This window comes from Colletotrichum siamense (assembly GCF_013390195.1).
Source record: "Colletotrichum siamense strain Cg363 chromosome Unknown KSG_Cg363_contig05, whole genome shotgun sequence".
NCBI lineage: Eukaryota > Fungi > Ascomycota > Sordariomycetes > Glomerellales > Glomerellaceae > Colletotrichum > Colletotrichum siamense.
In genome coordinates, this window is record NW_023501018.1 from 2,507,022 (window position 1) to 2,522,652 (window position 15,631).

The 15,631-nt window shown below is 54.3% G+C and overlaps 3 protein-coding genes across 3 annotated transcripts; 1 reads left to right on the top strand and 2 right to left on the bottom strand.

Annotated features, from left to right (window-relative positions):
* Window positions 1-360: 360 nt before the first annotated feature.
* CGCS363_v008249 (putative secreted glycosidase) lies at window positions 361-2,901 on the bottom strand (the record flags this gene model as incomplete). The annotated part of the gene is made up of 4 exons (XM_036640098.1): window positions 361-1,668; window positions 1,723-2,199; window positions 2,255-2,764; window positions 2,821-2,901. The coding sequence occupies 4 exons, from the start codon at window positions 2,899-2,901 to the stop codon at window positions 361-363; spliced, it is 2,376 nt and encodes a 791-aa protein (XP_036494924.1).
* A 2,125-nt stretch (window positions 2,902-5,026) lies between these two features.
* CGCS363_v008250 (uncharacterized protein) lies at window positions 5,027-7,612 on the top strand (the record flags this gene model as incomplete). The annotated part of the gene is made up of 3 exons (XM_036640099.1): window positions 5,027-5,549; window positions 5,756-7,303; window positions 7,371-7,612. The coding sequence occupies 3 exons, from the start codon at window positions 5,027-5,029 to the stop codon at window positions 7,610-7,612; spliced, it is 2,313 nt and encodes a 770-aa protein (XP_036494249.1).
* Window positions 7,613-8,642: 1,030 nt separating this feature from the next.
* SEC5 (Exocyst complex component SEC5) lies at window positions 8,643-11,932 on the bottom strand (the record flags this gene model as incomplete). Its single annotated transcript, XM_036640100.1, has 3 exons — window positions 8,643-9,362; window positions 9,413-11,502; window positions 11,602-11,932. 3 exons carry the CDS (start codon window positions 11,930-11,932, stop codon window positions 8,643-8,645), a joined length of 3,141 nt encoding a protein of 1,046 aa, XP_036494248.1.
* Window positions 11,933-15,631: the final 3,699 nt, after the last annotated feature.

Below are 15,631 nucleotides of genomic sequence, written 5' to 3' on the forward strand. Positions count from 1 at the left end.
TAAAGGCAATATTGGCATAGCGAAGGAGTTTGTGTGTGAAAATACGAGTCGTTTTTGCTATCCAGCACTTATCACGAGTCCTTTGTATAGGAGAATACTCAATTGTGTGATTGTGCGTGAAGAGTGTCGACGGTAGCTGTGTGATTTTGAGAATTCAACACAGGGGACACTCATAAATTGGCAAGAGATTCAGTGAGCAGAGCGGAAGATACACATTCTCGTTCCGCTCTGGTCACTGTATTAATCAGTATCAAAAAGTTTAGATTATGAAGAGGTTATCCAGTAATACTTCCCAGTTGAGAACCACAAGCAAGCTGGCCAAAGCTAGCTCCACCAATGTCGGCCACAAGACGCAGCAAACTACCATCCAATGGCATCTTCACCGCGACGCCACCAGCGCCTTCGCCGTTGCTGTCTCAACCTCGAAATGGAGCTCGGCGAGTCCACACTAGCCGGACTCGGGGGCAGCTCTCCCGTCGCCCACTCCTTGGGCTGTGTCCCCAGCTCGAATTCAAGCGAGCCTCCTTCAGCGAAGAGATCGTTCCATGTCACCCAAGACTTGTCCCATTCCTCACCGTTGACGCGCAATGATTGTACGTAGAACGACTCCTCGGACCCGCCCGTCGACGTGATGTTGAGCTCACGGCCGCCGCCGAGCAACATAGTCAGGTCTGAGAACCAGGGAGAGCCAACGAGGAACGTTGTCTGTCCTGTCAAGGGATACAGGCCGATCATATTCCAAAGCAGCCACGACTCCATAGCTCCAGCATCGGAGTTTCCGGGCAAGCCGTTGGGGGCGGGCTTGTAGTAGGATTTGGCGACGAAACGCGAACGTTCAACACTGAGGTGCTGCTTATTAACAAAGTTGAATAGGTACGGCGTGCCAAAGCTAGGCTCGTTGCCTGGGTTGAAGATTGTGTTGCCGAACTGGCCGTTGCCCTTGTACTGTCCCGGTTCGAAGGTTTTTTCGAGCCTGTCGGAGTAGTTTTGCGCTCCGCCGACAAGCTCGATCATGTGTGCGGCATCATGGTGCGCGTTAAACGAGTACTCCCAGGGCGTAGCTTGATAGTATGCCTCCGCCCAGTAGCAACCACCGCAGTCAAGGGGGTCCTGTGACGGGAAGCTTCCGTCCGAGTTGCGGGGGCCCATGAAGCCCTTGAAGCCAAGAGCCTTCATGTTCTCGTTCCAATGGTTACGCCAGTAGCGAGAGCGCTTGAGGTACTTGTCTGCAGTATCCGTCAGACCGAGGCCCTTGGACACCTGGTAGATGGCAAAGTCGTTTGTTGAGTACTCCACGGCGCGAGTAGCAGCGCGAGCAAACGTCGGGGTAATGTACCCATACTCTAGCCAGTCCGGGAGTGCGCCGCGGCCTTCCTTGGTCGAGCTGGAGCGGTCACGAGGATCGTTGTTGTTCGGTGGGGTGATTTCTCCGTTCTTGAGCATGGCAGACAAACCGTCATTCCAGTCGACCTTGCCGCGGACGCCCTTTACGTACGCGTCGGCGAGGACGTTGTCGCTGTTGGAGCCACCTTGTACGGCACCGTTGAAGAAAGAGGAGCGGGCGTCGGAGACGTAGCCCTCATGGCGCCAGATGTCAATCATGGAACGGATGAATTCTTCATAAGCCTCGGGTTGGAGGATATGAAGGAGCGAAGTGGTGCAACGGAACTATGTGGCCTATTAGCTACATACGAAGTCAGAATCTCCGCGCGCGAGACTTACAGTATCCCAGAACGTAAAGATGTCATCATAGTATGGCTCCTCGGAGTCCCAAAGGGGGTTCTCGCCTGTCTTGTTGGTCGGAAGCAGGTTCATGAAGTACAAGGCCGTGTACAACTGGGTGAGCTTTGTCGTGTTCGTGTCGGATGTCCTGACTTTGGAGAGCACCTCCGTGTTCCACGCATCCCGAGTGTCTTGCCTCACAGAAGCCAGACTCTTGTCTGCGGGTATCTCCGTATTGACATTGCTGCAAGCTTGGGACTCGGAGATGAATGAGACTCCGACCCTCGACTTAACGGCAGTGTCTTCGAAAGTGAAGATGGCTCCCAGCCGCTGGGTCTCGGATTCATAAGTCGTCTCTACGCCGTACTCCGAAAGCTCAGTCGATGTGAGGTCCTTACCGAGAAACGTTTTCCAAGTCGGCGTGCTATCAAAGTAGCCGCAGAAGAATACTTGCCATTTCGCCGCGCGGTTCCAGCCCTTTTGGGGGTCAGTCGAGGTTCCTGGGTCAAGTGGCATGGTCGGCATAGCTTACGTTGTCATAGTATCCGTAACCTTCGTAGTGAAAGTCATCGCCTTCCTTGATCTCAATCTTTCCCCCCAAATAATTCTGCCCCAGACCCTGCCCCCTGTACGATGGCAGGACATGGGATACGTCTACGATTACGTTGGAAGAGCCTTTGTCTTTAGGGAAACTATACTGATAGAGGCCGGCTTTTTTCGTCGCCCCGAGTTCGACGGTGACTCCAGAGCTGAGAAACGATTTGTAGTGGCCAACCTCAGTCTCATCGGGCTGCGCCCGGGTGTCGGTGTTTTGGCTCAACGGGTTCTCGATGTCGCCTACAACAGGCATTTGGTTGACGACGCCATACTTTGGGGCACCTCCAGTACCGGACTCGTGCAGCATAGAGAAGCCTATGAAATGGCCATCGGGAAGGTATCCAGAGTAGGCATCGACCCCGTTCTCAAGGTCAGGCCCTAGCTTGACCATGCCCAGGGGCCTCGAAACCCCGGGGAACGTGTTGCCTCCACCCACGGAGCCAGTCTGGGGATATGTCAGTTGACCGAGCCTACACTAGCTCCAGGGCTCAGGCAACTTACATCTGTCAAAACATAGCCGGCTAGGTCGGCAGACTGTGCTGCCACCGTCGACGCCAAGTGCAGAAGAATACCGCGCCGCATTTCCCGTCAAAATCGCAAGGTTTGATAACTTCAAACTATTGCGGGAAAAAACAAAAGCAAAGGCTCGTGCCAATCGAAGTCTTGCGACAAACCTTCGCCCACCTTGATGTATAAGTATATTTCCAAAGCACAATTGCCCGTAGCACTGGCACCTGGATTGCCCACCCTGGGCGAGTCTCCGAGTGACGGGTCCCAAGTAGGAAGGCGGGGAAGACGGGACTCTGCTGGAGATCTGATAAGGCAACGAACGACCCAGATCTCAAGAACAAGCACGAAACGACGTTGCAGGAGCTCCCACGAGGTAAACACGACGTCGTATTCTAGGCTGTAGGGACCGTGGTGTGGGTAACGAGGGACAGGCAACGTGCCGCAACGAAAGACTGTGACTGGACGAGACGCTTTTCAGGATGGCATGACAAGACCCGGGGGGGGGGATGATAAATATATAGAAGATGGCTACGGAGGTGAGGCAGAAAGCGGTGTTTAAGACAGCCGCTGGATGGCAGGCTGCAGATGACGGTGCGGTGCTCAGAGCGTGAGTGCCGCGAGCCGCGCAAAGTCTTGGTGTTGACGGATTCGTAATGGGGGCTGTTGGGCTCATTTCGCGGCATTACTTATCCAGCTAACCCTTCGCTTGTTGGCCGTCCCGTCTCTGATCTGACCCCTCCGGGAACGGTACTTGGCCAAGTTTACCTAAGCGCCCAACGAGACTAAAAAGAAGATCCCAGGTGCGCGAAATGTAACCTTTCAACATATGGCCCCGTCGGATAAGCGCTGCGAGGGACGGGAAAATTCGGGTCTCGTCGGGGTAGCCTGTCTGTTTGGCGGCCACATCGTGGAAATGGGGGGCATACAGAGGCTTGATGCGCCGCTCTGAAGGTGTCAAATATTAACGTTTCGATGTGCAGCCCAGCAGAGCCAACGCCCGGGCCGAACGGGTTGGCATGTTCCAGGTCTTTGAGCAATCTGGGGGCTAGATGCCGAGACCCGGATTCTTTTGGGGAATCTATGGATCGGAGGGAGTCAAGGTCACTGACGGCATCCCCCCTATTCCGTTACCGTTAGCGTCAATCAGACGTTCTCGAGGACACGGCCGGAGACACTGAAGCCACTCGGCCCTCGCATGTGGCCTGCATTCGGCCCCGTGCCGGACAGGTTCCACTAAGTCACGACAACGCCGAGACTTGCACTTTTCTTGAGAGTCCCCAGGTAGCTCAGGTACTCGGAGTGGTTTGAAGTGCCCCCCAACCAAAGGACACGAGCCAGTGCCACCCGACCGCGGAGGGGAACTTTGCGAGCCTACGGGTCATATGCGCCAATGCACGCGTGGAAGACTTCTCAAGACCCCTCTGTACGCCGTACAACGCCATAGAAATCCAGTAGCAACCGACCAGCAGCCTGCATGGCAACCTACAGCTGCATGGCATATGACAACATCTGTGCAACGGGAATCGAAGGGACGCGCAAGTAGAGCCAGAATTTCTACCCTTTCGCTCTTGAAAGAGAGGAATGAGAGCAAGAATGAAGCGTTTGGAGACCTTCAACGCCTACGAGGCGTGAGTGGGTGGTCACGTATTGTATCGCAACGGCAACCGCAATGCACCTGTGCTGCTAACGATGTTGGCCGAGACGGGCACATCTGGTGCCAGCTGGGTGAAACCTTCCTGAGCTGCCGCTCACGTGATCAAACGTACCCACCATCATTAATCCGACAGGTGGACGACGGGGTGTTCCGGATTATCTTCATCCAAATTTGGCACAGAGCGGTGTAAAATTTTGGCAGAATTTGTGAATTGCAATCGCTCTCTTCAGGTCAAGCAAAGACAGATCGATCGTTGTCACGCGCTGGAATAATCCAGGCAAGGCAATTTTTTGCCTTCAATATCTCCAGACTGCTACGCCGACATTGGCACCCATTCTCTATATATCAGAGCGCTGATCCGCTGGCAATTCGCCCATATCGACACAGAGGGCAGAATTTCAAAGGCGGTCACCGCGACTCTACAGCGAGCCCGTCTCTCAACCACTCGGTCTCCGGCGGTCAACAGTGCATGCTCTGTCCCGTAAACCAGCACCTCTGAATCCTCGGCCTGTGAACTCGGCTGGGGGCGTTCGGACAGTCATCATGGGCAGAAAACCAAACCCCGTCATTGGGGAGTATTTCACGAGGGGCCCCAAGTTGGCCGACTCAAGTAACCGATATCCCCATACCTGCAAGTTATGCGGTGAGAACTTCCCCAAAGGCCGCGGCGAAGTTTTGCACAAACACATTACCGAAAAATGCCCCGCCATTACACCAGAGGAACGTATCAATGCCGCACTCGGATTTGCTGGTCTTCACTCAGGCGCGTCCGCCCCGCGGTCCATGAATCTTACTGTCAACCAGCTTGATGCTGCAGCCGCAGCAGAAGTCGCGACTGAGGCCCCAGAGAACTGGTCCGCGTTGCGTACCCTCGCAGAAGCTTCGCGTCAGGTTGGCGAAAACGAGATGGGTGTTCCTCAAGCTCCAGGACGGGAAGTCGCAGATCCGACCGCTCGTCAAATGGGCATGGGCATGGGCATGGGCATGGGCTTTGAGGTCCAGGAACAGTTCACCTTGGAGAACCCACCGGTGAGCTATGAGAACAGGCCTGCTCGTGAGAGAAAGGGTGAGTTTTGCTTCTTCTTCTTCTTCTTTTTTTTTTTTTTTTTTTTTTTTCTCTCACCTCCTTCACTCCACCCCTTACACCCTTCCTTCGAGAACTCTTGTTATCCTCTTTCCACGATCCTGGTGGCCAAAAAAGAAAAACCCAAAAAAGTCTCCTCTCACCGTGAGTTGAGATTAGTGCAAGTGGTCAATGCTGACTATGTGCAGAGTCGGCCTCCCAGGAAAGCGCCAACCCTCTGAGTTTCCTCACCACCGAAGAGAAGATGGAGCACCTTCAAGCAGCGACGCAGCAACCCGCCGCCAATCCTCTAGACTCGTCGGATCTTTCTGTTGCTGCCGCTGCAACCGCCCGTCTCACTCATACCCTAATGGACCCTCAGCTCACTGCCGAGCATCACGAGGCTCAGATCGTAAGCCCCATCATGTCGCCAGCGGAAGTCACCAACACGATTCCCGACCTCAACAACGCTACTCCTCCTCAACAGCCCTGGGGGGAGATGACTTACATGACTACCAATCACAACCCCACTATCGCGACTCATGTCGCTACCATTGCACCTCCTAACAGAGGCGGCACCAGAATGCCCATTGGCAATGGGACTTCGAGTGAGCACAAAAGAAAGGCGTATACCCCGGTCCGACGGAAGGAAGTTCAGGCTGCCCGAAAGAAAGGTGCTTGTATTCGATGCCGCATTCTGAGAAAGACCTGCGGCACCCATGACCCCTGCGACCAATGCCGCAAGATCCAAGGCCCCCGTCACTGGACGTATCCTTGTGTTCGAACTCGTCTCAATCAAGAGTTGACCCTCTACTCAGCTGCTTTGATTGTTGTTCTTGCGCAAACTAGAGTTAAGCAGGCCAGGCAGTCCTACCAACTGCTCTCAAACGGCACCTCTCTCGTTGTTTCCTTGTGGGAAGACAGTCCTAGTCTCAGTCTTGCTGCTCTGGTCACGCCTCGTCAGCCCCAGCCCGAAACAGTCCCTGAAGGAGCAGAGCAGCAAAACGGAGATGGCCAGCCTCCGGAACAACCTCATACGCTGTTTCAAGTCGTCATGATCGATCAAGACAAGGAAGACCTTCCAGCTCGAATGGAAGAGTTCTTGAAGCTCATTTTGCCCACCCTTATACAGCGTGAGCCTTCCCACTTTATGCAAGTGGTCTTGGACTCTGCGCAGAAATTCCCAGGGGACAAGGCCACCGGCAAAATCTTGAGACTTGCCATCGACCTATGGGGTCTTATTGAGATTCTTGACCGTGAGCGCGGCTGGTACATCTCTGAAGAACATCAAGGTGTTGTCGTTCCCCGCGGCCCTGAGGACTTTGCAGGCAGCGACGATCAGGATATCTACAACCTGATAACATTCCAATTGTCCGCAGCGACCGAGCGCAGAGCGAACAACGTCTCCAACAAACTTATTAGTGAGCTTCAGCGGTGTCTTGAAAACGGCAAGGCCAGGATACACTTTGACGTGTACCTCTCGATCCTTATCCTCCTGCACTGCCTCGAGAAGACCACCTGGACCTTCAAGGTTTGGGAGATGGACGACTTCCGCCAGCGTTGGCCGCTGGACCGTCCACCCTCATGCTATGTCAACCAAGGCCACGAGATTGCAGACCTATTGAAGATGCTGCTGACCCTCCGGAAGGCCCATCCGAAGACATTCCGGGCACTCGACGGACGCTTGACCGTACTCGACATTGGCGATCCCGACCATGCTCCAGTGGTGGAGTTCTTTAATGCGCTGAACCTTGACTGTAAGACAACCTTTGTTCCATTGCCTCTCTGCTGTATCACGATAACTAACCCTCTGGCCTCTGACAGACGACGACGTCGTTCGCAAGTTGGAAACCTGCGCCTTCAGTCCAGAGACATCCCGCTCTCTGGAACTACACTTTTGCAGTCACGTTCTGCTTCCGCCGAAGGAAGGAGAGAGCGCAGCCGGTCACCACATGGGTGCGCCCACTAGCTCCGGCCATACCACACCTCCACCGCCTCCAACCTCGGCCCCTTCTGCTGTCGGCTCCCCGACGGTCACTGACACCCTTCCTACGGTGCTCGCCTAGTACGGCGAACACGGCTTTTTATCTCTGGAGACGAACCCGACAGTCCCAGAAAGAAGGCGACAAGAGAGCGAGTCGATGTGTGACTCCTATGACGAATGAATGGATGAGAACGAAGAAAAGCGAACCGGCAATGAAACCTACCCTAACGGAAAAAAGAGGGAAAAACAAAAAAAACCACGAGGTATGATGCCATCAATGACAAGAAGAGACATAACGATGTATGACCTATCCTTCACTTCGATACTCATGTACGCATGAACCAAAATAGGGAATTAGACAGGGAAGAAAATCGGGGGCTAAGAAAAGAGGGAGAAGAAAAGAAAAAAAGGCTGGAGAAGGCACCACAGAACTTTGGCACGAGAAGCGCAAAAGGACTGGAGTTTATGATGTTGGGCCCTCTTGGGAATGGAAAAGCTCTTCTGGGCCTTTCGAGGTATACGTATATATCGGAAATCATCAGAGAAACAACAAACACAGAATTCATAGACGGACCTCTGTTTATAGATGGCTTGCCAAAATCCGTTCGGTCGGTCTCCCATGGGGACACACCCACACTTTCAAGGAGGATTTGCCCGTAGATACCCCTCAAAACCCCTGCCGCAAAAATATCGACGCCTTCATGACAAAGCACTTCCAAGTCACTTGATAAAAGCTCTCACAACTCTGTTAATGCAAAACATTGGGCTATACGACATTGGACATTTAACATTGGCGCATACATCCTACGCCTTTGCAAACGTGAAAACCTTACTCTTTCTCGGCGCGTCCAAAAGCCCTGGCATTATGCTTCGCACGGAGCCTTCAAATCTTCGCCCGCGTTACTCAAGAGACACATGCTCCTTTTCTCCTACAATGCTGTCGTGAGCTGCGCCCTAGATTGCTTGGTTAGAGCCCATCCGTCGTCAGCATCAAGCGTGACGATACGGCTGGCAACAAGCAAGTGGTCCATGAACACGGACAGAGCTTCTGGGAGATGCGACAGAACGACTCAGTAATATATAGGTCTCCAGCTGCATTCCGGAGGAGGCCTCTAGCCCTTCGTAATACTAGCGGCAGAATCTCCCGTTCCAGTGCGCTGAGGACCCATGCCAGGACGCTTCGGCTTGCGGAAGCACGCAAATTCGTTCTTGCTCGCCTCCCGCAGTCGCTTGAGCACGCTGCGCATCTCTGGAAGTTCACTTTGCAGCCGAGCGCGCGCGTCGTTGTCGGTGCGTCCGTCAAGTTCCGAATAGATTTCACTTTGGAGCTGGGAGGCGCGGTCTGTTGTGTACTGACTTAGGGTCTGGGCCACAAACTCGACGTCGAGGGTAGCCTGCATTAGAGCCTCGAGCGTATACCGTTGCCGAGTGCGGAATGCCTCGAGGAGCTCACGACTGGTTTGCTCGAGCAGGTAGGACAACACTTGTGAGGTGAGAGTCGGGGCTGTTGTAGAGACCTGAGTGTGAACAAGAACAAGACTGAGAAGAGCCTCGTAGACGTAGGGCTTCGCCTCTCGAGGCTTCTGTCCGGTCTCGGGAACCCAATCAGGTGCTGCGACACCGGCTCGTACAATGTTCCTGAGCGATTCTATCGACGGTCTAGTGTATGATTGGAAGAGTCTCGCATCTATCTGGCCCAAGACGTCCTTGATCGTTTTGGACTCGTCGCTAAGCTTCACCGAGAAGGCGTTCTCGAACTGCGAGTTAAGATTCGGAACAACCTTGGCTCGAAGTGCTTGCAGGTTGCTGAGGGTGAGGAGCATACGGACATTCTACATAAAATTAGCATGGTCCATCGTGGATGTGCATGTGAGCGGCTTACCCTGTCTCCCGCATCGAGAGTCGCCCTTCCGCCTGTAGGGGCGGGTGGGGCGGTGGTGGCGATAGTGCCGTCAATATCAGTCGTCCAATCATCATCAGCCTTCTTGACAGATCTCTCGGCGTTTTCCACCATACCGCTCAGCGCCTTATAGAGCGTTGTAACGTATTGGCTTCTCACCATCTGCAAGAGCTTACTAGGCGGTGGGAGGACGATATCCCCAGCACCAGGCTTGGACATGGCTTCAGATATGTAAAGAATTTTCTGCATGCCTGCCAGCAATGCGCCCTCGAAAGCTGCAAAGCTGGAGGGCATCCGAGTGAGGTCACCCAGCTCTGGTGATCGGTACCAGTCCTCGACGTACTTGATGTTCTCGGCGTCTTTATTCCAAGCAGCGCATAGCGCGGTGACACATCTTTCTCGGGAGACGTTCACCAGCGACTTCAGCCTGTCCAAGACGCCGGCATCTGATCCATTCACAACGGGGCCGATGCTCGCCAAGTCGGACGCTCCAGATCCAACAAGAGCAAGCATCTTGGAGAGATAATGGACACCGCTAACAGAGTTCGACCACGGAGGCCAAAAGGCCAGCTTTTCCCAGGTTTCGCCGCGCTTGGGCGAGGGAGGGGGAATATTATTAGGATCGAGGTTAAGCCGGGGATCCCGCATGCCAGTTGGCGTTCCGGCAGAAGCGGACGGGGGGCTCTTAGGTGACATGGGTAGGGGCGAGAATAGAAGCGAGATATCCTCTGGTGGCGGGCCAGCGAAAAAGGAAAAGACGGTTTCCCGAATCATGTCGATAAGTTCCAGTGTGCCTTTCTGCAGGTCTTCAGCTCCTTGCTCCGTCAACTGGTGATGTTCTTGTGACTCTCCGTTGTAGCCTACCGGCATGGTCCGCTGAATCTTGCCATCCAAGAAACCCTGTACAGTCTGCCAGAAATCCACGACCTCTCCCAGGATTCCTTGCGAGGAGAGAACATTGGACAGGTACGCCAGCATCTTCTCCCACAATTCAATAACGTCAGCTGAGTCGGCCGAGGCGATCTTGTTTTCGACGGCCACGCGACCCAGTGAACGGAGGTGTGATGCGACCGCATGGGGACCTGGCTTCTCGGCGTTTGCCAGCCGGCGACGCAGCACTTCGACTTCAACCTTGGAACGATCCGATGTCGATTGAATTTTGCCCTTGAGATAGTCATATCGGCTCAGTAACCAAACCCAGATCGGATTGTCGTCCACGCCCAACTCCAAGAGAAGACTTATCAACTCCATGTGCTGGTCCTGCTGGCCCAAATTGTCGGCCTTCGAAACGTTGTGTAGAGTGACAAGCTTTCGCCAGACATCCCGCTTGAACGATTGAATCTGCTCATCAACATCGTGCCACATGCGGGCAGCCAGTACGATCTGATAGAGCTGTGTGTCTGTTGAATTGGTTGCCGATACGTTTGCTGCTAGGTAGCGCGCATCGTCCGAGAACTTGCGCGCCTTGTTGTACTCTTCAACGAGACTCTCGTAGTCTCGGCGCTTGATGCTGTCCGCGATGGCGGAGCTCAACTCCACGTACTCCTTGAACTGCTCCAGGTTGGCCGAGACGATCTTGAGATTCTCTTCCTTTTCGCGACCTCCAAGAGCAGGGCCCCAAACATCCTCGGCCTTGGCGGACACGTCTAGCAGAGGTGCTTTGATTCCTGCAACGCCGTACTCGCTTTCCTTGACGAGAGCGTTCTTTTTCCGGGCGTCTGAAGTGGGAGACGCAAGATTGTTGGCAAGGGCGACGCCGCCATTGCTGCTGCGGAAGCTGCTTCGGCTAGCGTGTCGAGAATGGCCGCGAGGACGGCCGGTCGTTGGCGGCGGTGGCGGCTCCGCGCCGCGGTACTTCATCTCCTTATAGACATTATCTATAGTGGCCTTCGCCTTGACGAAACGCTCAAAGTTGGTTTCCACCAAGACCTTAAGTGATGCAGACTTTTGATCAATTGACTGAGACAGAACGTCCAGGCCGACCAGCAAGCTTTGAGTGTCGGCAGTCGCGTGCATCTGTGACAGAAACAGGGCGGGGGAGAAGGTTGTAGAGGAGAGGAGGAACCGATTGCCTAGGCATGGTGTTAGCATCGGGTCAACAGTCGCTGCATTTCCACCGTCCAGTCGTCTCCGTCTCCGTCTCCGTCTATCCTACCGAGCTGGATACGTACGTAAACGAGGGTCGTCTTGGATCGGCACTCCGAGCTGGCGGAGAGTCCTGACGACGCTGTCAGTGGTGCCCAAGGGGTCAGGTTCATCTCGCTGGACAATATTGCCAATGCCGCCCTTCTCGGACTGCGAGCCGGGAATCATGCTGTTGCGGTTGCTGACAGCCCGCTCGAGCGCCTGGTATCGCGACTTGCGGCGATTCAGCTTCGCCTTCTTCTCATCCTTCTCCTCATCGTCGGATCCACCGCTCTGGTTCTTTTCGTCGGGCCATTCGTTCGGGTACGGGTTGGGAAGCTGGTAGAATTCCAGGATGGTTCTCTCGTAGTCTGACATGTTTGGGTATCTTTGTTTGCTGTCGCTATTGTTGTTTGTGGTCGGAAAGCGGCTGGAGGTTCTGTGAGGGAGCGCACAGCTGGCAAGGACGTGGAGCAGCGATTCGTTTCAAATGCGAACGAGAGCCGATTCCATTGGCCAAAGGGCAGCTAGTCACAATGCTTCCCAGAAGGCACTGGAGGCGCCAAAAGCCGCAAGAGGCACCCGTGGACGTCGGTAAGCGCAAGGAGGGACTCGGTCGCAGATGTGGCCAGCTTCTCTCGGTGATGTCAAGTCCAGGGCGGTGGTAGGAGCCGGAGCAGCTACCTGACTTCAGCTCAGCATAGGTATTACCTAACCTTACCTAGGTATTACCTAACCTTACCTAGGTACCTACCTACCGGTACCTAGGTACGCGTTCGCACAAGAGGTGGGGTGGGCAGGAATTCAGTGACCACGACCTGTCGGGCCGGGTGTGGGTCTTGCCGGCTCAGAGCACCGGTGGCCAGCTCTATGTACGGGGGTGTAGACCGGTACCTTCTTCTTCCACCGAGCAGCAATTGCGGCGCAACATCCCGACATTGTCACCCACAGACTCCGGGCTATGATTACTGTAGGTCATCTTCTTGAATCAGCCTCACGACGGGGAATCCAGAGATCCTTGCAGGCTCACGTTGAAGATTGATTAGCGGTGTCCATTCTCTTGGAGGATTTCGATTACCATCAGGGATCGCGACGCTTGGTTGAATTCAACCGCATGCCACCAACGCGAGCAGACCGGGGGACTTCTCAAGTGACGCTATTGTGGAGATACTTTGGGTACTTGTCGGACAGTGTTCCTCCACGAACAAGGGGAACTTCTCTTCGGCTTCGAGAACAAGTGGAGGGCTAATGAGGGGAACGAGCGATATAACAGCAGACAGTGGCCTTGGCCAAGTGTGCCAAGCATCGCAGCTATATTTCATCGTTAATGTGGTCTTGCTTTTGTCGGTGACGAAATCTCCGGGCCCGAGAGGGCAGCTGTCTCATCGGCCAATCCCAAGGTCAGCATGCTGCACGAAAGTCCGCGGTGGATACACCCACCAGACGAGTAACGCGCATGAGCCTTGAGTTTGATCACTCGATCTTGTGGCTCACTCGTCGTCCTCTCGCCCGTGTCTGTCAAGCTATCCAGTGTCTTTTGTCCAAGATGCTTGGCCTCACTTTCGACTCTACACTAAGGTATCCAGCCAGCAGGCTCTAGCCAACGGGGTTTTGCGGAGCACCCCGGCCTCCGTGCAGTGGAAAGAGGAGCGCCGAGAAACCCGGCCCCACGACCTCCGAGTCGTGACATGCGGCCAAGGCTTGGTTCCTTCCAGTCTCATTGGGTGGGCTATGGTTCACTCTGAGATTCGGCCATCCGTCGGACTGCGGGAGGGACTTCCCAGACGAGCTGAATCAGGCGATAGCCTTTAACCTTGGGTTGGAGCGAGTATTTCCTCAGCTGTTTGAAGACCAAGCCTAGCCGCTGTTGAAGCATGTCTGCAGTGCGAGTCATTTAGCCAGAATGTGGTCTTGTCACCTTCCCGCCAGCCAGCCCCGTGAACCGAATCAACCTGAACTGCTTGACGTGTGTCGGATCCGCCAGGCATCGTCCTGTCTCTTGAATGGGTGCCCCGTGCCAACGTGGATGGGTATGAGAAACACGTTCCATCTTTCCCTTGGTCGGCAATGGTCCTTGACCTGTCTCCCCATGGGGATCGCCAAAGAAGAGGGGAGGGAATGGACGGGCAGTTACAGAGGGGCCTACGGATACATAACGCAGCGGTGCACGGGAGCGTCCATGGCGTGTGGTTTTCAGCTCTTCTGCCCACCCGCCGATATTTGGGCGAGTTCTCCTCCAATGAAGTATTTTTGACAATGCTCCTGGGCTGCTTCACCTTACCAAAAAGTTGACCCTGCAATGCTGAGGATTTGAGCCGATAATGGGATGGGCTGGGGCATGGGGAAGGCCAGAGAACAGGCCAGTCCAGGCCAAGACCTGGCTCTTGACTTGTTGGGGATGGTGCATCGGAGCACATGAGTGAAAAGATGGGATGGCACTTTGGTCGATTCAAGCGGGACCAAGCTTTCGCGAAGGCTTGGCGAGATGTGGAATGCTTCTGGAAGCATTTCCTTCCACGCCTTTTTTTTTTTTTTTTTTTTTTTTTTTTTTTTCTTTTTTTTCCCCACGTTCAGCCCTCTTGGCATTGGGTTTCCTTGCCCTACTGTGCAGGCAACAGCTAACCAGGTCTCGTCTCTGGTTCTCGGTATCACATAATGACCGTGAAAATTCGAGGCCGACCTGGATGGCGGATCACCTCAGTGTGACTTTGAACCTTGGGTGGGACACCGTCCTCTGATCCTTTCGGCTGTATCAGATGCAAACACGTTGTGGGCGGAGGTTGGTGTGAGACGAGCAGAAATGAAAGCCTCGCTATGATGATCAGAATTCGAGGTTAACCACTCGCGGGAAACTCGGCGGGACTCGCTCGCCTTACGGCATCTACAACCTCGCCCTCGTCCGCGATAGCAGCACACACACATTTGCCAACTGGGATGAAGCCTCCTCCCGTCGCAGTGGAGGACCTGGAGGCACCACTTGGTCCGCAGTTCAAGTCTCACCGCACATGCGGAACCCCACGCTAATCGCCCCTCCTCATCTCCTCCAATGTTGACCACTAGCCAGTGGCGGAAATAGGAATGCGAATGGGAACCGATGGGACTGGGAATGTCAACGGGAATGGAACAAAGGAAGCGTGACGAGGCAGTAGACAGCGGAGGAACCAGCGCCAAGTGCAGGTCCTACCGATTGCTCAAATAAGGTATAAGAAGGACAGTACCAAGGTACGGATACTTGGTTGACAGTCACTGCATCCCGCGTACCCGTATACATCGGATCCAAGAAAAGAAGCTGCTGCAACCATGTCGGGTTTCCTTGCAGTGCCTGTGATTAGTCAACATCACGGCAGGACCCTCTAATGTCTGAGGTGGGTACTTGACTCTGGCCGCGGCACGGAGACACAGACCTGGACGGTAGACACAGACCCGGCGGTAGGTACGCGATCTGGCGATACAAGGAGAACGGGTTGATAGGTAAGATGTACCAGATGGATACCTACATGAGGTGCCTTGCCGTCGCCGTCCTCAGTTGGGGTTTCTGGGTCCATGCTCTGCATCTGCATCTGCATCTCCAGTCCAGTCCAGTCCAGAATATCGCTCACGTCGGCTTCCCTTGCCTTGTCTGCCGGGCGGCCACTTGACCCTTCTGCAGGGGTGCTCGTACCTACTACCGTACCGTACCTAAGGTAAGGCAAGCTTAGTAGGTGGTGTATTCGTAAGTACCTACATACACTGTCCGTAACCGTAACCGTCCTTGTCTCTCGTAGCCCCGTCTCCCAAATCCAAGGTTCGTGGTTCTTTCCGTGTTGGGGCCCTTCGTCGCGCTTGTTCGTCGCAACTCGGCATGTCCAATAGCTCTGGATCAGTCGGCACTCCGTCTCACTCTACATACGCTGAGCTATTTTCCTATATATTGAAGCAGACTTCCCTCCCTCACCCCAAACTTTCCATGTCCAGGTCAGCCATCTTCACGCGTATTACGTTTATATCCTGCCGTTCTCCAGCCCAGTCCAGTCTTTACTCCTCAGGGACCCAGCTTATATATCATTCCTGCGCAAACAACAACATCAAACCGTCACA